Source organism: Chenopodium album, chromosome 21 (genome assembly GCF_948465745.1).
Source record: "Chenopodium album chromosome 21, dcCheAlbu1.1, whole genome shotgun sequence".
Lineage (NCBI taxonomy): Eukaryota > Viridiplantae > Streptophyta > Magnoliopsida > Caryophyllales > Amaranthaceae > Chenopodium > Chenopodium album.
In genome coordinates, this window is record NC_137854.1 from 17,855,876 (window position 1) to 17,875,879 (window position 20,004).

General features: G+C 32.7%; 2 protein-coding genes across 24 annotated transcripts; both read right to left on the reverse strand.

Annotated features, from left to right (window-relative positions):
• Positions 1–307: 307 nt before the first annotated feature.
• LOC145602048 (uncharacterized) lies at positions 308–5,835 on the reverse strand. 21 transcript variants are annotated; one of them, XM_081658177.1, is made up of 13 exons: positions 5,722–5,835; positions 5,439–5,509; positions 5,188–5,250; positions 5,037–5,093; positions 4,202–4,446; positions 3,906–4,033; positions 3,752–3,822; positions 3,350–3,396; positions 3,170–3,236; positions 2,885–3,056; positions 2,427–2,597; positions 1,929–2,154; positions 308–718 (listed from the first exon to the last, which is right to left on the reverse strand). In XM_081658177.1, the coding sequence occupies exons 6-11, from the start codon at positions 3,995–3,997 to the stop codon at positions 2,585–2,587; spliced, it is 462 nt and encodes a 153-aa protein (XP_081514303.1). In that variant the 5' UTR covers positions 3,998–4,033; positions 4,202–4,446; positions 5,037–5,093; positions 5,188–5,250; positions 5,439–5,509; positions 5,722–5,835; the 3' UTR covers positions 308–718; positions 1,929–2,154; positions 2,427–2,584. The 21 variants fall into 21 exon arrangements, with proteins under 21 accessions (XP_081514303.1, XP_081514302.1, XP_081514301.1 ...); XM_081658176.1 differs by having other exon boundaries at positions 5,037–5,102; XM_081658175.1 differs by having other exon boundaries at positions 5,397–5,509.
• A 2,218-nt stretch (positions 5,836–8,053) lies between these two features.
• Positions 8,054–19,296, reverse strand: LOC145601912 (phosphoethanolamine N-methyltransferase 1-like). Of its 3 annotated transcripts, none has more exons than XM_081657998.1 (5): positions 19,121–19,296; positions 16,599–16,719; positions 15,308–15,449; positions 8,408–8,571; positions 8,054–8,175 (listed from the first exon to the last, which is right to left on the reverse strand). In XM_081657998.1, the coding sequence occupies exons 1-4, from the start codon at positions 19,159–19,161 to the stop codon at positions 8,423–8,425; spliced, it is 453 nt and encodes a 150-aa protein (XP_081514124.1). In that variant the 5' UTR covers positions 19,162–19,296; the 3' UTR covers positions 8,054–8,175; positions 8,408–8,422. The 3 variants fall into 3 exon arrangements, with proteins under 3 accessions (XP_081514124.1, XP_081514125.1, XP_081514126.1); XM_081657999.1 differs by adding an exon at positions 18,683–18,738 and having other exon boundaries at positions 8,084–8,571; XM_081658000.1 differs by lacking the exons at positions 8,054–8,175; positions 8,408–8,571 and adding an exon at positions 14,323–15,219.
• Between the last annotated feature and the right edge of the window lie 708 nt (positions 19,297–20,004).

The following is a 20,004-nucleotide window of genomic DNA, read 5'->3' on the forward strand; positions in this document are numbered from 1 at the left end:
GTAATTAATTTTAGAAATTGTAATTTTTTTTTTAGAAGTTGTAATTAAATAGTTATGAATTTGTCAACTTTTGTATAATATTGTACAAATTATAGATTATATATAAACGTTTTAAGTTCTCTCCAAATAAATTTGAACATAAGTTCCTACTTGTTAACATAAAAGCTTCTCGTCATCTAGAAATTAAAAGGATATTACATTGTTTTAATTGGAAATTAAACACAAGCTTTAGACTAAGTGCCCATACAGAGAAAAATATTCTACTTAACCAAGTAGCATTAATTGAAGATTTGATCTAAATTAGATATAGGTGGGAAATTGGGAATCATGGGATCACTCACAACAAATGGAATAGTACTCATATTAACAGACTAATAGCAACCTCTTCCTTTTTACATTCCTCTATGTTGCATCTATATCCTAAACTAAAAATTCACAAAAAAAGCATACGAGAACGGATTATCATTTCATTTGTAATCAGTCCTCACATGTTATATCTCTAGGAAACAAGAGGTTGGAGTCTGATACTTTATCGCCTGATACTTTATCGCTACAGTATTCATAAACTTAAAAGGAACCAGCTTCAAATCCTCCCAAGTCAAAATTACTTCAAGGCTTTACAGTCACACTCTCACATTTTCTCTTAGCCCTTTCCTTCTTTATTTGTTCAAGCTTCGCTAAAAGAGCTTCAGTTTCATCTTCATCATCATCATCGTCACTGAAAATATGGGAAGTTAGCACACATCAAACCAACATGTCAAAACAGATCTATCATACACTAAACAATCATAATATTCCGTATATTAATAAGAGCTCTGCACATATGTTTGAACTTTTGCAGGAACGACTTCTAGTCAAAATCCACAAGCATTTATGTGCCAATTACATAAGTCTTGATCAAGAGCATAAGCAACCCTTTCATTCATGTTCAACACTTTTGAACAAAAAATTTTGCTTTCTCGACACATAACACGCATTGAGGCAGAGAGGATTCAAAACCCAGGAAATACAAAAGAAACAGAAAACATTTTTAAATCTAAACCAGGTACACGTTTAACTTAAACACAATGGAATATTTCATTTCATTTCTTTCCAACTATCATGATTTCTAAAAAGGGATTGATCTACATATTAACCAGCTCATCTGCCACACACACACACACACACACACACACACAAAGACTTTGAAAAAGGTCAAAATCACAGGTATAGTGAACCTTTTGTGTCTTTTGAATTGGCAAAAGATATTCGGAACATTGAATGGAGAACAAGGCTTAGGCACAATTAAATGTAAAAATTTTTAGTTCCACTTTCTATCACATCTTTTCTTACGTCCAAGGCAGATTCATAATATGAAACTAAAAGCCTTCTACCTCAAATATTCTTGCATAATCTTTCTATTTACAACTGATAAAGCAACTGTGTACACAATGTGGGCCAAATACAGCAGTACAGAGCAATTGATCAGGAAATACCTCCGGCCCAAAAAAGATGTAAAACATATAATTTCAATTAACTTGGGATCCAACAAAAAGTAAAAGACCAAGAAACCAGTTATTATTAATTCCTAGTTCTATTATCTACATCAGAACAAAATATAAAATATTGAACAGGCAACCAATAGGACAAAACCTCAAACCATAATTAGAAATGCGCTTCAGACTTTATGAATCAGGGCCCTTTACTATACAATTACACCCTAATGAAAATTATACATCTAGCAATCCAAGCATAATGAGAATGAAATCTCTAAAGACAAAGAAATGGAGCACCAATACTGCATAAGTGACATTATTTCAATCTTTTACAATCAAATCTTAACAATGGCAGACTTTATACTAACTTAACACAATAATAACCTTATGAAAACTATACATCTAACAATCCAAGCAAAATGAAATCTTTAAAGACAGAGAAAGAGCACCTACCACTTACAAAGACACTTCTTTCTGCTGGGTCTAAACAGCCACCAAAGCTGCAAGACCACCCAAAATGGTCATCACCAAGGTAAGTGTTGATGTGATGAACATAACATCCCTTCTCGAATTGACTGATTATATGAAGTAGGGTAGTTGTCGAGGCCTTGAGAAAGGCAGAGGAGTCCTTTGTACCATCAACCTGAGCTGAGGCTCGAACTTGGAAGTTTAGATGAACCTGCCAATGCCAATAAAATTGACCTACATGTTACTTATGCTTATACATACTACTACATTATAACCTCCAATGTCATAAAGCAAGTTGTAACTTCTACATACAGATAAGACATTAATTATAGCAAAAAAAAAACAGATGATAATTAATTATAACTTGAGCTCATAATTTTCAAACAATAAAATCTACTTCTTAGTTCTTAAAGCTTTAATACACAAATCATACAAATAAACAACACAGATAGATTAAGAAAAAGAGATTCACCAAGTCATTACCTTCAAGAAATCCTCGAACTCGACCACTTGATTTATATCTGAGGCTGACTCAATCAAAATATCCTTAATATCCTCTTCTTTGAAAGACTAATTAAATGCTTTTAACTTTACCAAAACTGGTGGCATGTCTCCAATGGTAACCTTACCATTGTTATTCTTCAACGAAGTATACTATAACCAGAAGGCAAAACAAAACAAAAAAACACCCATTAATCATCTTCTACATCATTTTGTTTAATAACTACTCTCTCCATCCGGACTTAATGTTCGCCCTCAGTAGCAATTTGGATTAGTAATGTGACAACTAAATTCGAACAGTGGTAACAAATTAATAATTATGAAATAATACTCAAATCAAGAACTATACCAATACAATATTGTGCACCATCTAATTTGCAATGACCAAAAAATAAACAAAACCCAGAAATTGCAATAAAGAGGGTTTAAAGGGTAATTACTTTGGATTTGAGGCTGCGAAGTTCAACCTGAGTAAACTGACTATGAAGCAAAGGATCAGAAACAACAACACCCGCATAACCAGACATCTTGCTAATCCTTTCTTCTTCCTCCAATCAGACAATCTGATTGGGAAACCGATTGAAATCTTCCAAATATAGTAATAATTTCCTACTAAATCAAACAAAATCAAAATCAATACATTAGTTATTGGAATTAATAGAGAAATGAGGGCAAATTATTGGTATTTCAATCATATAGTATAATAATATTAGTTAATTTCATACATTTATTCAAGAAATTTGCATTGTTCCATTGATCCAATAAATGTGCTGGAAAATTTCTCCTTTCTATCTTCCCCAACAAAAATTCAAACCCAGATTTTAATTTCATAATTCTAAAACAAAAAATCTATATCAATTCAAATATCCAATAATAAAACCAAAAAATTCGAAAGAGGAAAGTACCTCAACAGCAAAGAGACCGTTCTTCAAGAACTGCGCAATGCGACTCCCTGAAAACCCAGGTAGATGACTAAACGCTCAATACTAAGGCTCAATACTACTAAATCAAGCATCAGAATCATAAATGATTTTTTTTTTTTTCAAAAACTTGGATTTTTACTGATCAACTTTGGTGGTTGATTTATATTTCATTAATGACTTTCCTAGTTTCCCGTATTGGAACTTGTATGATTGAAACACAACAGCCGATTAGGCCACATGTGCAGAGCAGAAATAAAACCATGCATTATCACTCTTCAATCAAACACAACTGCACGCGGCATACAAGTTTACTAAGAAATAACAAACTAATGGATATAAGATTAGAAACCTGCACTGGCACAGCATGAAGGCAGAAATCAGCACCTTGCAGAGCAGATTTGGCATCAGTTGTGGCAATAAGATTTTCTGGTAGCTTATGATTTGGAAAGTATTTACTGCAATGAAACCATGAAAAGGTTAAATACAAAATACTCCCATGGAGAGCCAAGTCTTTGAGCGAATCAAGCCAAGGCTTTACCAATTGCGATGGTTTTGATTAAAAGATTGACAAACATGCATGAGCATACTGACTTCCATTTCTGCTTTTCTATTTGCAACATGAGTGGCCATAGCTGTACCAAATGAGCCACCTCCAAGCACCACTACCTATTAATAAGGCAATACTAAATTATAAGTTAAAAACTATTCAAAAAAAAATATAATAAGTTAAAAAGGAATTACAGCATAGATTGCAAGTGAGACCAAACAAAGAACGTAGTTGACAAGAATCAACCACATATACGTAGTATAATTTTTTACATAATTTGTACTTACCTCAGAAGCTACTTCAATGGAGCAGTGAAAACCCAGACGCTGCTCCAATGCGAGTAATGTCGAAAAGTTATTTGTAGGCTACCTCAACTCAAGAGAGATGGAGATGGCCTTCCACAAAAGACCGAGAGTGATAAGGGTCTTCCGTACTGCTAAAAGGTTCAGGTTTCCTGAACTTGAGGGGTGAATTAGCATGGGTGCATGGATGTAGAGGACATATTTGCAGCTGCCTTATATTGCCCAGAAATCTGTCCATAAAAACAAAACTCAAGCCAATTACCAAATTCAAAGCTCTCCAATTTCAACTAAAAACAAACAATAAAAACGCAGAATTCAACATTATAACCCAAAAAATCGAGAGTAAATCATTCATATGCAAACGAAAAGATCAAAAACCACATTTTCATCAGAAACTCCCAAAACATCAGATCCTAAAACATAAAAACTAATAATCTCAAGATCAAATTCCGATCCAAACAATTTAACCAGCTCCAAATTCAATCAATTAGAATCAATTTTAAACAATGAAAACAGAAGCAAAAACCCCAAATTGACTATACATAATTCAACAGTATAACCCAAATAACCGAGTATAAACCAATCAATCAAAAGAAAATGCGAAAATCAAAAGCCACATTTCACCAAAAACTCTCAAATCATCAAACCCGAAAACATAAAACCCAATAATTTCAAGATCAAATTCCCGATCCAACTAACATAACCAGCTCCAAATCCAATAAAATAAAATCAACAAAATTAAGAATCAATTTGAAACAATCCAAACCTAAATTTTAAAATTGATATTCGATGATTAATTACAAAAAAAAGAAAATATTACCTCTGAATTTGTTTCACTGGAGGAGAGAAAGGCCAAAAACCGCAATTAAAATCACCTCTGAATTTGCTTCAATGGAGGAGAAAGAACATTAGCCGCTTGGGAAACTGAGAGTATGCTTCAATGGAGTATACAAAATCAGAATTTGACATACCCAGAATGCAAGTGAGCAAATCGATCAAGAGATCTCGACATTAATTTTCGATCAGATTGAACCCTAAAATATTCAACCCACAAAAATTAATAAAATTGGTTTCCATTTTTTTCTCAAAATTAGATCGAAGTAAATCTGATAATAATTCACAAAGAGTAAATCCGATTTTAAAATGGAAAATTGATGATTGAAAATCAAAATCACATTACCTTGTAAGCTGTTTTTTTTTTTTTTTTTTTTTTTTAATAGACCTTGTAAGCTGCTTAAGTGAAGGGGAAAGCTCAGAATTTGCTTTAATGGAGTAACGGAAAAGGCTCGAAAGCTGCTTCAATGGAGAAAAAAGATAAGAAAGTCACTTAGCTACAATTCAGCGAAATCAATATTCAAACATGAAAATCGAAAATGAAAATTGGAAGAAACAACGAATTAACAAAAGCAAAATCGAGCAGAAAATCAAAAGCAAAAATTATTGAAACAGATCAAAATTTTACAAGAATTACAATTCGTTAATTATGAGAAAATCAAAGAACTCACCTTGAGGAAAGAGATTGAAATCTGAGGTAAAGACTGAGGAGAGAGAGGAAAAGTAATCAACATGTAACAAAACACCAGCTAAGCATTTTGGCAGAGAGAAATGGTGGGGAACAGATCACCAACAAGCAAAACAGCAAAAGAAAAGGAGCAAACAGATCACCAGCTAGCTTAATAAGGGCAAAATAGTAATTGTACTTTTTGAGGGGCAAAATTGTCATCACACTATTACTAAGGAGTTTTCAACTTGCCAAGTTCTCACTTTTAATAGTTACTAGGGGGGTCTACGCGCGCTACGCGCGCGATGCTAGTTTGATGCTTAGTGTGTAATTCTCGTTTAGAGGTGAGGCAATGCGGAAAAATAAAGTATTTGTTTTGCATATATGTAATGATGTTGGATTGGAGGTTTGCATTGTTGTTTAAATTAAGTGATACTAATGTGTTAAATGTAAAGTGTCTCATAGGTTGTATTATGAGTAAATATAGTTTATTAGATATTCAAAGGGATTAGCATTAATTTTTATTGTAGAATGTTTTTAAGTAGAAATGAAAAGGCTTGTAGGTTTGTAGACAATTGCATATTGACGGGGCCTTGGTTGTAAATTGGGTCCATTATTGAAGAGACAAAGTAGTGTTATGGTTATTATGTTGGTTAGTTGATAGGTGTTGTTAAATTGGTTTGATCAACAATATGAGTTAGGCATTTTTTAAAGGTTTAATTTGTTTTTTTTTAAACAAAAATATAAAAACGGGCTAAAAATGGTCTTAAAAAATTTTATGCATATAAAGTACAATTTAAAACAAAGGAAATAAAGAAAGAATTGGGGCCTACCATCATCAAAGAGATGATGATGGTAGCCCCTAGCGGCTACCGGAGATTTTAGGGTTTTTTAGAGAGGGAGAGAGGAAGAGGTGAAAAAAAAAAAAAAAAAAACAAAAAAATTATTAACGTTTTGATTTGTGCATTCGCAAAAGTGACTAAAGAAACGTGTCAACTAAAAAGAAACGGTGGAAGTATTTCTTAAGTGGTCTCTCTTTGTTATTAGCATTTTAGTAACCTTCTTTCTAAGCTAATTTTACGTATTTTCATAAGTCATTTTGTAAAGTGGTGTCCTCTTTGTTAAGGGATTTTTCTTTTGGTTTCCTTCAAATAATCTTTCTTAAATGTTCTCTCTCTTTCTTTCGAGTAGTATTTCTCTTTCTCACTCGCTCTCATGTGCTATCAATATATATATATATTAAAACTCATGGCAAAACATGTTATTTTGCCATGTGTCACCGATTTTGCCATTTGGCGCCACATCACATGAGCCCATAAATGATTGTAAAACTCCATGCATTAATAGTATTAATGTTTAGTTTAATTGAAAAACTCTTCACGTGCATAACACCCTATTTAAATTTCCCTTTGAATGTAACTCTTAAATAATTGCACAATAATAAAAATTGTAAGAAATTAAAAATTATTCCATTTTTTGTGCATTAATTAATAAAATTGTAATTATAGAATAAACGAGTTGATTTATATATACATATATTACAATTGTGATTATGTTTTTTAAAAAAAGAAATATTACAATTGTGATTATTGAGTAATATTTTTTTGTGCATTACTAAGTACGTAGTGTATATATTGACATCAAATTTATAGATTTGATTTATCAATTTTTTTTAACAACAAATAAATTGATTTATCATTTACCCTATATTTATTAATGCAAAAAAATTGTTTTTATACTCAAATCAGCTCATACAAACAAAAAATTACTTAAACTATCACCTTTTTTAAAAACAAAATAATTATAAACCACTTAAACTCTTAGTGACAAACAAGCCAAAAAAATATATATTTTGATTAAAGTAATAAATTTTATAATGACCCGCAGCATCGCCCGAGCCAATAGCTAGTTTGTAATTAATCTCTCTTTCTCTCTCTCAAATGATCTTTCTTCATAATTTAACTTAAAAAAATATAATTAGCTAGCTTAAGTGGTCCAATGAGCCTTTTCCCAAGCTAAGTCCTTCTATTTTCTTAAGTGATCTTTCTTTCTTTGATAATAGTAATGACCACAGATTTCCATGCTACATATGAATATTTAACTCAAAGTTTTACAACAACTTCCAAATAAAACAATTAATAAAGCACAAAAAATTACTACAAGATTACAAATATATAAGCTTGTAAAAGAACACTTCCTTTTTTCAATGTAATTTTACATGATAACTTTAGTACTATCACTTCTTAAAAACTGTACTTCAAAAGGTACTTTGTATCACTATACATGGACAATGGAGTGAAGCTTGTCAAAGAGCATGACACAATAATGCAAGGAGCTGATTGGCGAGCTTTGTCAAAAAATATGCTAACATTATTTGGCGCACTTTCTCCAAACCACATGGTCAAGAAACTTCTAAGCATGATCTCTTCCTTTTTGAGCTTAACCTGAAATGCAACCCCTAAAACCAAAAAAGAGCTACAATGTCAATAGTATCGAGGTAATTTTTATATCCTGTAGTAAAAATTTCTCATCTATTTTTTCCTTTCTATTACAGATTAATTTATCTCAAGCAAGTAAAAACAAATATTAACTCTTACAAAAAAAAAAAAAAAAGACAAAAAAAAAAAAAACAAATATTCACACATATTACATTTCAATCCTTGAATTTTAACTCCCTAGTCAATACTCACCTCAAATTCATTGCACTATTGTATTTGTTTCTCCAGTTGCTCCAATGATTCCTTAATTTCTTTCAAGAGCTTTATCCTGAAGTGACAGCTCATGTCCTCTAGCAGCAGCAACCTCCTGTTCAGCATACTGATTTTGATCTCGATATATATCTTCCCTTCATCTTCTAAAATGATATGAATAGACAAAAAACAAAAAATGATATTCTTTCTCTACTAATCACAAGAATGCCGTAAAAAGGAAGAAAGGTTGAAGAAATCAATTATTAAATTTACCCCAAGTCGCATGATTATAAAATTATAAAGATATGCCTTTTAAATTTTCTAATAAACTTGTAGTCCCAGCCCATTTGCTAAACGATGTATGCACATTCTTTTGCAAACCCAAATGCTAGCCCAAAATGGTGTTTTTTAGTCTTATATTAATATTATGTATATATAAAGCTCAAGCTCAAACTACCATCCTACTTCTGTTGATCACTTAATCTACTGTAATCCTAAAGCCAACAACTTATTCACAGCAGAAACCACAACTAAAACTACACAATGTGAACACCGCTATTAGTGCCCCTTGATGACTATAACTATGGCAAAGTTTAAACAACAATGTTATTCGATGTTCACTATTCAAATAATTAAAAAAGTAGTAGTGAGCCAATGATGAAATCTATACGTATATATGCTATCTATGTTACCTGGACACGGCATTTTGGCCGGCATACCCGGGTCGATACGACGCGACACCGATCCGGGTATGAAATCCGTTCCGGATACTCCATTTTGCTCTCGCGTACGGCGGCCATTGAAGGAGTTGAAGCTTTGAAGAAGATGAAGACGGTTCTCAAACAATTTCGAAGATGAACACGGTTACGAGTTTACAACGGCCATTGAAATACTTGAAGCTTTGAAAGTTTGAAGAATTAGATGAGGATAGGAAGAAAGTGATGTTGAAGGAGGTTTTGTGAGTATTGTGACTGTAAAATTTTTACAGTTGAAGAAGATGAACCGTTGAAGAAGATGAACTGACTCTCAAGCAAAATTTTGCTATTGTGATTATATTATATTTACTTTTACAGCTGTTAATTTGTACGAATACTTTTACAGTTTTACTTTAGACGTTTAGTATATTTATTTATTTATTTATTGAATTTAATTTTAAAACTTTAAAAAAAAACTGTGTGGGCAGTTGTTGCTTCCCAAGAAAAGTGGTACAAATTACTAGTATTAGATTATTACTAGTTTGTTGGCACTACTTTGGCTTCCCAAGCAAGGTTTCGAGTGTTTTTCTTTTGAGTGTTTGTATATACAGTACTATTTTTGATATATTATGGACAAAAGTATTGGAAAAATCTTACAACTAAATTACTGAAGTATATTAAATACAAATAATATGATACACTTTATTAAATAAATGGAGTATATATATAACTTTTATTTAATTTTTACACAAATGAAGTCTAATACTCCGTAATATTTTTTCAAAGAAGAAAACCGATACGCTTTAGTAATTAGATGGAGTTTGTCTATATTTGAAAAACAAATGAATTATAATAAATGATATTTGCTACATTTTTAAAAAGAAACATTTTTCAAAATAAATATTGTGTATAAAGAAATAAATTATTTTTTATTTGCGGCGTAGCCGCAAAATTTTTAATATATTTTTAATATAAAAGCTTAAAAGCTTGATTGATTAGTTCAATGGTTGGGAAATCACGCACATCCTAATTTTTATTTTTTACTAGAAAATGAGATTATAATTCATTGGTGAAATAAAAATAATTATAACTAGCTAATCGGTATCAACATCATAATATTTACCAATGATCGAATCAATTTATCGAATCAACATCATTATACTTACGTAGTAGTTTTAAATAAAACTAAACAACAAAGGAATCGTTTATAATAAGCTATTAGCTAACCTAATAAGAATCCAATAGAACGAGATTACCGAATCAATGTATTATCAATTTACCGATTGATCAACATCTAATTATGTATTGAAACAACATTAGTAAGCTATTGGCTAACCTAATAAGAATCCAATAGAACGATATTACCGAATCAATATATTATCGAATTATCAATTGATCAATATCTAATTATGTATACAACATTACAAGAACAACAATAAACAACAAAGGAATCGTTTATAATAAGCTATTGGCTAACCTAATAATAGAATCAGATTACCGAATCAATGTATTATCGATTTATCGATTGATCAATATCTTATTATGTATTGAAACAACATTAGAAAGCTATTGGTTAACCTAATAAGAATCCAATAGAACGAGATTATCAAATCAATGTATTATCAATTTATCGATTGACCAATATCTAATTATGTATTGAAACAACATTAGAAAGCTATTGGTTAACCTAATAATAAGAATCCAATAGAACGAGATTATCGAATCAATGTATTATCGATTTATCGATTGATCAATATCTAATAATTATGTATTGAAACAACATTAGAATGCTATTGGTTAACCTAATATAAGAACGAGATTATTGAATCAATGTATTAACGATTGATCAATATATAATTATGTATTGAATCAATTTAACGAACTAAATTATTGAATTAGTGTATGATTATTCGCTATCTCAATGAAGTATCCGTGTTACTTATATCGATACTACTATTGATATGGATATAAAGTAATATAAAAATATTCTTTCCAATCCTTCTTCCTCCGTGACTACTCTAGCTATTCTCCATGACCCTTCCTCTTCCCTCATTAACTACTGTCTACCACTCTACTGGTAAACTCTTCCGCTTCTCCATATAGAATGGTTTTCAAAAACCCATATAAAAAGTGATGTTAGTAAAACACTCCACAAAATTTAGTATTTACAAGAAAATTTATCAGATCTCCAAATATCACAAGGTATGTTAGTAAATCAAATCAAATTCCCTCTTAACTATTTTCTTTTTCTTATGATAATCTTCAATTATATCGCATGCATTATTTTCTATGATAATCTTTTTCTTATGATAATCTTTTTCTTATGATAATCTACAAATTTTTATACTTTGTTATTTACTTGAATAATTTAATTGATTTGTTATTGTCTTAAAATTTTGTACTTGTATCCAGCATCCATGCCTCGGCCAACCAAGAATGTAGGGTTTGACGAAACACCATTATGGACTCATGTCGAGGTTTTGCGTGTATCTGCTGGTGGAGGTGGTAACAAGACGTGGAGATGCAAGTATTGCAACAAAGAAGTCAGTGGTTCTTATTCTAAAGTGAAAGCTCATTTGCTTAAACTTGCCAAACAAGGTGTTGCACCTTGCACAATAGCAGACGACGTGTATCGCGAGATTAAGAGGGAAAATGATGAAGCTGAACAAAAGAAAAGGGCTCATAATTTAAGCGTCAAACAGAAGCAGGATTACATCTCTCTCCCTGAAGGTTCCGATTTAGCTCATACAAAAAAAAGAAAAGGTCAAATCGAGATAGCCTTCAATGTGTTAGAAAGGGAAGAAGCCGATAAAGAATGTGCGATGATGTTTTATACAGGCATGCTCTCTTTCAACTTTGCTAGAAATCCTTACTTCAGAAAATTTTGTCAAAGGCTAGCCAATGGAAGCTTGTATGGGTATACTCCTCCTACTTATGATAGACTTCGAACAACGTTGCTACTTCAATTGAAAGCTCATGTTGAGAAATTACTCCAACCTATTAGAGACAGTTGGGTGAAGAAAGGAGCTTCAATTTGCTCAGATGGTTGGCAAGATCTCAAATCGAAGCCTTTGATAAACATAATGGCTGCCTCAGCTTCTGGCCCTATGTTTCTGAAAGCTTTTGATGCAAGCGAAATCCTTACAAAAGATGCTGAGTATCTGGCAGGTTTGTTCTCTAAAATCATTGAAGATGTAGGCTCATCTAATATTGTTCAAATTGTAACTGATAATGCTGCTAATTATAAGGCTGCTGGTGGTTTGATTGAACAAAAATATCCTCAAATTTTTTGGACACCCTGTGTTGTTCATTGCTTAAATTTGGTTTTGCGATCTATATGTGAGCCTAGTGAGAAAGCTGACCATTACAAAGAGTGTCAATGGATTTTAGAGTTAGTGAAGCAAGTTGATGAAATTAATTATTTTGTTCTGAATCATGGTTTGTCAAGAACAATTTTTGAACGTTATTCTGATTTAAGACTCTTAAAGGTTGCTGAAACTAGGTTTGGGTCTAAGATTGTGATGGCAACTAGGTTAAGATTACTAAAGGATGCTCTTGAAAAAACTGTAATGGATCCTGATTGGAAGAAATTCAAGGTCAATGGGAGGAATCTTGTTGAACTTAAGGCGAGGGAGGTTAAAGATCTGTTGGTGAGTGATGGATGGTGGGATAAACTTGACTATTTTCTTGAGTTTACACTGCCCATGATGAACTTCTTAAGGGCTGCTGATACAGATTCTTGTGTCTTACACTTGGTGTATGACATGTGGGATACGATGATCGAACAAGTGAAAAAAGTTATTTTCAATCATGAAGGTGCTGATTTTCTCACAGGCAGTCTCCATTTTATGATGCTATTCAAAATGTCATTGAGAGTAGGTGGAACAAAAGCAATACCCCTCTACATTGCTTGGCACATTCTTTAGTTCCTAGATACTACACTCAAGAATGGATACGAGGAGATGGCAGCATTCCAAGAGTACCTCCTAATGAAGATGAAGAGGTTTCATTAAATAGAAACAAGTGTTTACAAAGGCTTTTCCCAAATGCCGATGATGCTCGAAAAGTATTTCTTGAATATGGAACTTTCTCAAGGGGTTTAGGGTTCTTTAATGAGCCCCATGTCATTGCAGCAATGGCATATGAAGATCCTATGTCATGGTGGTCCAACTATGGCTCGGGAGCTCCAATGTTGCAAAGCCTTGCGTTCAAGCTACTCTCGGAACCCGCTTCTTCTTCTTGTTGTGAGAGGAATTGGAGCACATATGGTGGCATCCAAACTATTAAAAGAAACAAGCTTAATACTCAACGACTGGAACTTCTTGTCTATATTCACATCAACTTACGCTTGCTCTCTAGAAAGCAAAAGGATTATACAGAGGGACCAACTAAATATTGGGATATTGGTAAGTAGCTCATAATTCTTATTTGTTGTTTTCAAGTAAACATGTAAGTTGTAAATAATTTCTCATTTTATCTATTTTAACTTCTGTTGTTTTCATTTTTAATAGGGGGAGATAATATTGATGGAGATAGCTTGTTAGAAGTTGCTGACCTTTCCCTCAATGAACCAGAATTTGAAGCTATAGCATTTGATGACATTTAAGAAGAATTGAAGTGTTTTTTAGAGTTATCATAGTGCTGCCAATGATTTAGACATTTAGTTGAACAGTTGAAGAACATCTTTTGATATCTATATTGTTTTTGTATGACTCTGCTTGTGGTCTTTTATTACGTAGTCGGCATTGTTTGGGATATTTAGCTTTAATCAGTTTTAATGAGTTTATGTAATCAGTTTTATCCAGTTGAAGAACTTTTGTTATGCGTTTATCAGTTTATGTAATCAATTTTTAAATTTGTTGCACGAATTATCTATTTATTTTTTTCTTTAGAAAAATTATTGCCGTATCCGTACCCGAGTCCAATGTTAAGACGGTGTCCCCGTGTCCTAAATCTTTAAGAATGGCGTATCCGACACTCGGATACGTACCAATATCGGATACCCGTACCCGTGTCAATGTAACATAGTATGCTATTGAGAACACAAATGACATGCTTAAACAAATCGTATAGAGAAGTGGCATAAATCAGCGTCATTGCTTCAGCTCTTATAGATTTGGTTTCTTCTCTAGGATTATAGTAGATTAGAGCTTGTGAACCCAACAATATTTGAGGAAATTTAAGATAATTTAGAGTAAAATTTGACACTGTACAGCTCAATTGCATCAAATCGTAAAAAACTCTACGGCCCAAAAATATTCTACTGAATATACTAACATTACAGCTCAGTTCAATACAAAGGATTAATATAATTTCAATTCATTCACATGAAAATGGGAAATTACTCAATTTTAAGTTCAAGCACCCAATTAGTAAGCTCAACAAAGAGAAATCAAACAAAACCCAAGAAAATCTCTACAAATTGTGTACTAAAATAAATGAAACTCAAAAAATTAGAGGGAAATGGAGCTTACATTTTGATGAATTAGAACAATTTAGTAAGTAAATATTAGACGTTGACACCATCTTTTTCAGCCTTTGTTAGTGATTGTTTTGCAAAGATAATCTAAAGACAGAGAATACTCTCTCATTCTCCTCTCTCCTCCATTGAAGAAACATACTTCAAGCTTTCCATTGATGCGCACTGTGAGCTTTTTTTACTCCATTTTTTTACTCCATTTAATCTGAGGATTTTCTGCACAAATAGGATTCGTGGATTTCTACGAAAATTAAAGCTATATCCTAGATCGTCCAAAGATACATTTTTATGTACCAAAAACCTTCAAAAACAAAAAAAAAATCCCAATATTAGTAGATGGCACAAGTTGATTCACCAACCTTAAAAGTTACAACTAAATATGCAGCTATGGCACTATGCTCCCAAAAGTTCACCTTTCTCACATTAAACTTCAAAACTAACAACCACTTTCTGAAAAGTAAACCCAGCCACCTATGACTTCAGTACTTCATTGGTTGATAACCAATAGTGGCATTTTATCTACCGTTTGGACATCAAAGGTATCCCTATGTAGTGCAGAGTACATATATAGCCACTTCACCTGTGTTATTCTTTTTTGATGTCTGAGTTTAAAGGACAATTCTTCATTGTGCATTATTCTGCATTATTGAAATATAAACAGCAATTGATATGATTACCATTACTTTGAATAACAATTTATTATCCAGGTAACAAAAGAAAGTGTACCTACTCCCCCGGTGCTCACATAACCAGGGCCAAAGACTCGCTCATAACGCAAAATGCCGTTAGCTTTGTACCGAACATTATCCAGAAATTGCTGAAACCCTTTGTCATTCTCTGAATCAACTTTCTGCAATGTCCAGCAAATCTGAAATAGACAAAGATAGTCAGTAAAAGGTGAATAGTACTTCTCCCCTCTTCCCAGTTCAAATAAAAAACTTTAGTCAGTAAAAGGTGAATAGTACTTCTCCCCTCTTCCCAGTCCAAACAAAAAACTTAAGTACTAACCATTTCCGGATTTAATGGTCAAAGTAGTAATTGATAGGCTCTTATAACCCTCGTTTTCTTTACTAAATTCACAATTTATCACCAACAAAAAGTCCCTTTCACACATGCATCAAGAAGCAAAAAATCAAACTCCAATTATAGTATAAAATTCTTTCAAAGTCAAAGAAAAAAACAAATGTTTCAAAATCAACAATTACCAAACCCCTAATTTAAATTACCAAATTCACAATTTTACTCCAAATGCACAATTCAACCAAAACAAACCACCAGATATGCCACTGCTCCTATTTGTTACAAGAAAATCTCCCCACAACTGCCAATAGAATGACATCAGATATGCAATATTGAACTGCTTGTATAAACAACTAAGTTGGGAAGGGAAAGGTGAACCCCCAGTCAAAACACGCAACAAAAGGAAAATAGCCTAGAAATCAAACACATTACATCCATGCACCCAAATGTTCTCCATCAAATATTGTCAGTTTTATGTACATACATCCATGACTTTAATGATAATTGTGACTACTATGCTTCACCATGACATCCTACATTTGTACATTTGTTATATTTCAAATGTACTGCTCTAAATTCTCATATAACTACAAGTATGTGAATGTACTGCTCAACTTCTGAAATTTCTAACTATTCCAACACTTTATAAGCTAGTTTTCTGATTAGGACATCTATACGTGAAATGAAGTAAAATAACCATGTCCTAAAAGTAGGATTCATTCATTTTCTCACGAGATATAACCACTGAGAAAGATCACGAATTCACGACTGTTAATTTATAGCAGAAACTGACAATATTTATGTACTCTGATGAAATGATATCACCATCTAGACCACCGAAACATAAAAAAGAAAAGAGCCAAATTGAAGATGAAGAAATAAGGATACCAGTTATAAAGCAGCTGAACATCTTCTCTAAAGTAGAAGAGAGATCCACATAGTTTCTATAAGTTTGGAGGTCCACCTTCCTCAAATACGGAAAACCATCCATGCTAACCTTGACATAGAGGCATGCAACTCCTGATTTCTCCTCCGTCTGTCCATTGTTCTTCGCAGAAGTAGATGACAGGGTATTCTTTGGGAAAGATCGAATTGGCGGCCATCCCACAACCGGTATCCTGTTCCAAACAATGAGTCAATACTCCACATACAGAAATCGAATCTCACAGAAATAAGAGGATCGCAACTGAACTATATTAAACAGAATAGCTACATCATACAAGAGACATCCAAATTTCACAATTCCGAAACAAACCAACAAAATTAAGTTCTATCTTCCTTTTCGGATACTTCTAACACTCTTCTCATACATACTTCTCCCCTTCATTATAAGGACTTCATTTCACCTCAAGTACCGGTTTTCGCCTAGACTGAAATTGTTGGTGAGTGTGGGTGTTTATCTTAAATCAAAGTGTCTAAGTATTCAAACCAATATCAAAATGACAATGTAACAAAGACTTAATTAAAGACATAGATTTAGAACAGCTTCAAAAGCAGCATAGATCCTTCTACCTGCGCAAGCATACTAAAAGATATATACATATTGATCTAAAGGAAAAACAATTAATTTAACAAGGAAAATCAAACAATTTCCTGTCAGCAACTCATCAAAACAGAAAAGATAGATGCAATGTAAATTCCAGACAAGCATGCAAACATAAGTTATACTTGTATTAAATTAAACAAAGTACACAAATAAAACCATATGATATAATTTTAGCAGTAAATTGTATCAAAATAAAATAAAAACTTACTTGGAAGCGGGAGCAGAATTATGTTCATTAACAACAGAAATTAAAATTAAAACCTTAACCCTACTTCCCAACACTTGAACAAACCAAACAGTAGATTAGTTTTTAAAAAACCTTAATCCCACTTCCCAAAACTTGAGCAGAAGCTGTAAAAGAAAAACACTCTTCATATTCCACAAAGTAAGTTTCAAAGTTAGAATAGAGTTCCTATATTACCCTTATGAACCAGCGTTTGCGATCCCTGGACGCGAGGTGGCTGGGTGGCTGCGGTTTGTTAGAATCGTGTGCCAAAATCATGGATAATTGCATTGACTGAAAACTTCTTGGGCTTCTTTGAACTGACCCACAATCCATTGCCCTTTTACTGAATTTTCCCTTTCAATTTGCTTAAGTCTTCAATTCTATTTGTGATTTTCAAAAGCTTTATAAATCAATAATTTACTATTTTTTCAATTGGTTTTACTACTGTAGAAATAATTTAATTGTTCACCTGTTAGTAGAACGTAGCTCAACTGTTTAAGATAGATATAACACCAAAGTCTTTGTCGTCATATCTTATCAGTTAAAGTTGGTAGTAGTACTTATGCACTCCTAATATCCTCAACCAACTCAGCATTCAACAAAACCAGACCTTTTCTATATAGATTATTAGCCAAAACACTGTGAATATGCTGATTCTTTTGGAATAATGGACTAATATTCAAAATCCATATAAAACCTAAATGAAATTAATGGGTTTTCATGATTATGCAAAATACTAACCACTGGGGTTAAAAGTTAAAACCACCCTCCCAGCCTTCAATTCATGGTTTAGCGACAAATGCCAATCCTTTCTCGATAAAATCTAAGTTAGGCCAGGTGAAGTTTTTCAATCGTGTGTAGCTAATGAAAACTAAAAAGGACATTTTTGCTAATCAACCCCTAATCAAAATCGAAGAAGGGGTTTTGCATACTACTTGCATACCAAATTAATTGAACTAAAAACAAAATTAAAACAAAAAAAATTGAAGAAAGAGGAGTTACAAATTCATCAACAAAATTTAAAATTAAAACAAATAAAAATTAATCAAAAAACAAAATTAAAAAAGAAAAAGAATCGCACTACTGAAGCAGCTTCTTATAGATCACTACTTTTTTTTTATCAACAATTACCAAACCCCTAATTTAAATTACCAAATTCACAATTTTACTCCAAATGCACAATTCAACCAAAACAAACCACCAGATCAATAACCCACAATTCCAAATCTTGAACAAAACACATCAAATTCAAAAAACCCTAAAATTCAATAACCCAAAAACCGAGAATCAAAACCGAATTAAAACTCACATTATAACTAACATCAGGCTTCTCAGACTGACTCAAAAGCGAGATACTCGAATCAGCTTCAGGAGGAAGAACATCAACAAGCGCATTTAAATGTCGGTGAAGCGCAACCCAAAAAAATTCCAAAATTAATAGATGGCTCAAGGACCGAAAAGAAACCCAAATTGATGAACTTGAAACCCTAAATAAGCGAAAACCCCAAATTGACTATACATAATTCAACAGTATAACCCAAATAACCGAGTATAAACCAATCAATCAAAAGAAAATGCGAAAAACAAAAGCCACATTTCACCAAAAAAATCTCAAATCATCAAAACATAAAACCCAATAATTTCAAAATCAAATTCCCGATCCAATCAACATAACCAGCTCCAAATCCAATAAAAATAAAATCAACAACCAAAAAAGCAGAAAAATCTGAAAGAGAAAGCGCTGAACCTGAGTCGGAGGAAGAGGCAGAGGACGGTGGTTGGCTCCATTGCGATGAAAATCGATGGACTTTCCTTCAGATTTGTGTCAAGATGAGGAGAGGTAAGAGGAGAGAGAAGAGGAGAGAAACTGAGAAGTGCGGAGGAGAGAGAAAGAGTGTGCAGAAAGGAGAGAAACTAATTCAGCTAGAGCAGATCAGTGTCCCACCATGTGCCCAAATACATGCAAACATTTAGGCAGCACTCATTTCTCCTCCACCACGTGGCAGACACATGCAAAACATTTGGAGGGCAATATAGTCACGCCACTGTAGATAAGGATTTTGAGGAACAAAATACAGGGGCAAATTCGCCCGTGCACTGTTCATAAGCAATCCCTCATTTTAGTTGAATCTCTTATTTGTGATCCCCGGCTTTTATAGGGTAGAGATAGATTATCTAAATTTATAAGTATTTTTTTAAATTAATATTTTATTATTGATGATATATTTTACCAAGCTTAATGTTTTACTAGTAAAAGGAAAATACAAGTTAATCTGCCACATAAACGAATTTTTGTTAATCTGATGGCATTTTTGTAAATATATTGAAAAAGCAGGGTCATTTATTAAGTACTGTACAAGTACTGCTCAATTACTGTTTGCTTTTTGTTTTTACTGTGTGGTGAGAAAATTACACATGTATCCCTCAACTAGTACATGAAAAGACGCATATACCCTCCACTGTTACTTGAAAAGACCAAAATACCCCCAGGGGAATTGACTGGGGTCGGCTCATTTTTTAAACACCTCGTATAAATTAGTTTAGATTAGGTATAAATGTATAATTTGTAATTTGGGTTTTACTCTAGTGAATTTTCTATTTGCATCTATAGGGTTTGAGTTTGAATGCTTT

Coding starts and splice junctions, on each gene's coding strand:
- LOC145601912 (XM_081657998.1), bottom strand. CDS start 19,161: ATGGAGCCAACCACCGTCCTCTGCCTCTTCCTCCGACTCAG. Junction 16,720..19,120: donor TGCCTCTTCCTCCGACTCAG/GTTCAGCGCTTT, acceptor TGTTTGGAACAG/GATACCGGTTGTGGGATGGC. Junction 15,450..16,598: donor TTGCATGCCTCTATGTCAAG/GTTAGCATGGAT, acceptor TGTCTATTTCAG/ATTTGCTGGACATTGCAGAA.
- LOC145602048 (XM_081658172.1), bottom strand. CDS start 5,784: ATGTTGATTACTTTTCCTCTCTCTCCTCAGTCTTTACCTCAGATTTCA. Junction 5,513..5,721: donor TTTCAATCTCTTTCCTCAAG/GTGAGTTCTTTG, acceptor TCTCCATTGAAG/CAGCTTTCGAGCCTTTTCCG. Junction 5,103..5,187: donor TTTGCTCACTTGCATTCTGG/GTATGTCAAATT, acceptor CCTCCATTGAAG/CAAATTCAGAGGTGATTTTA.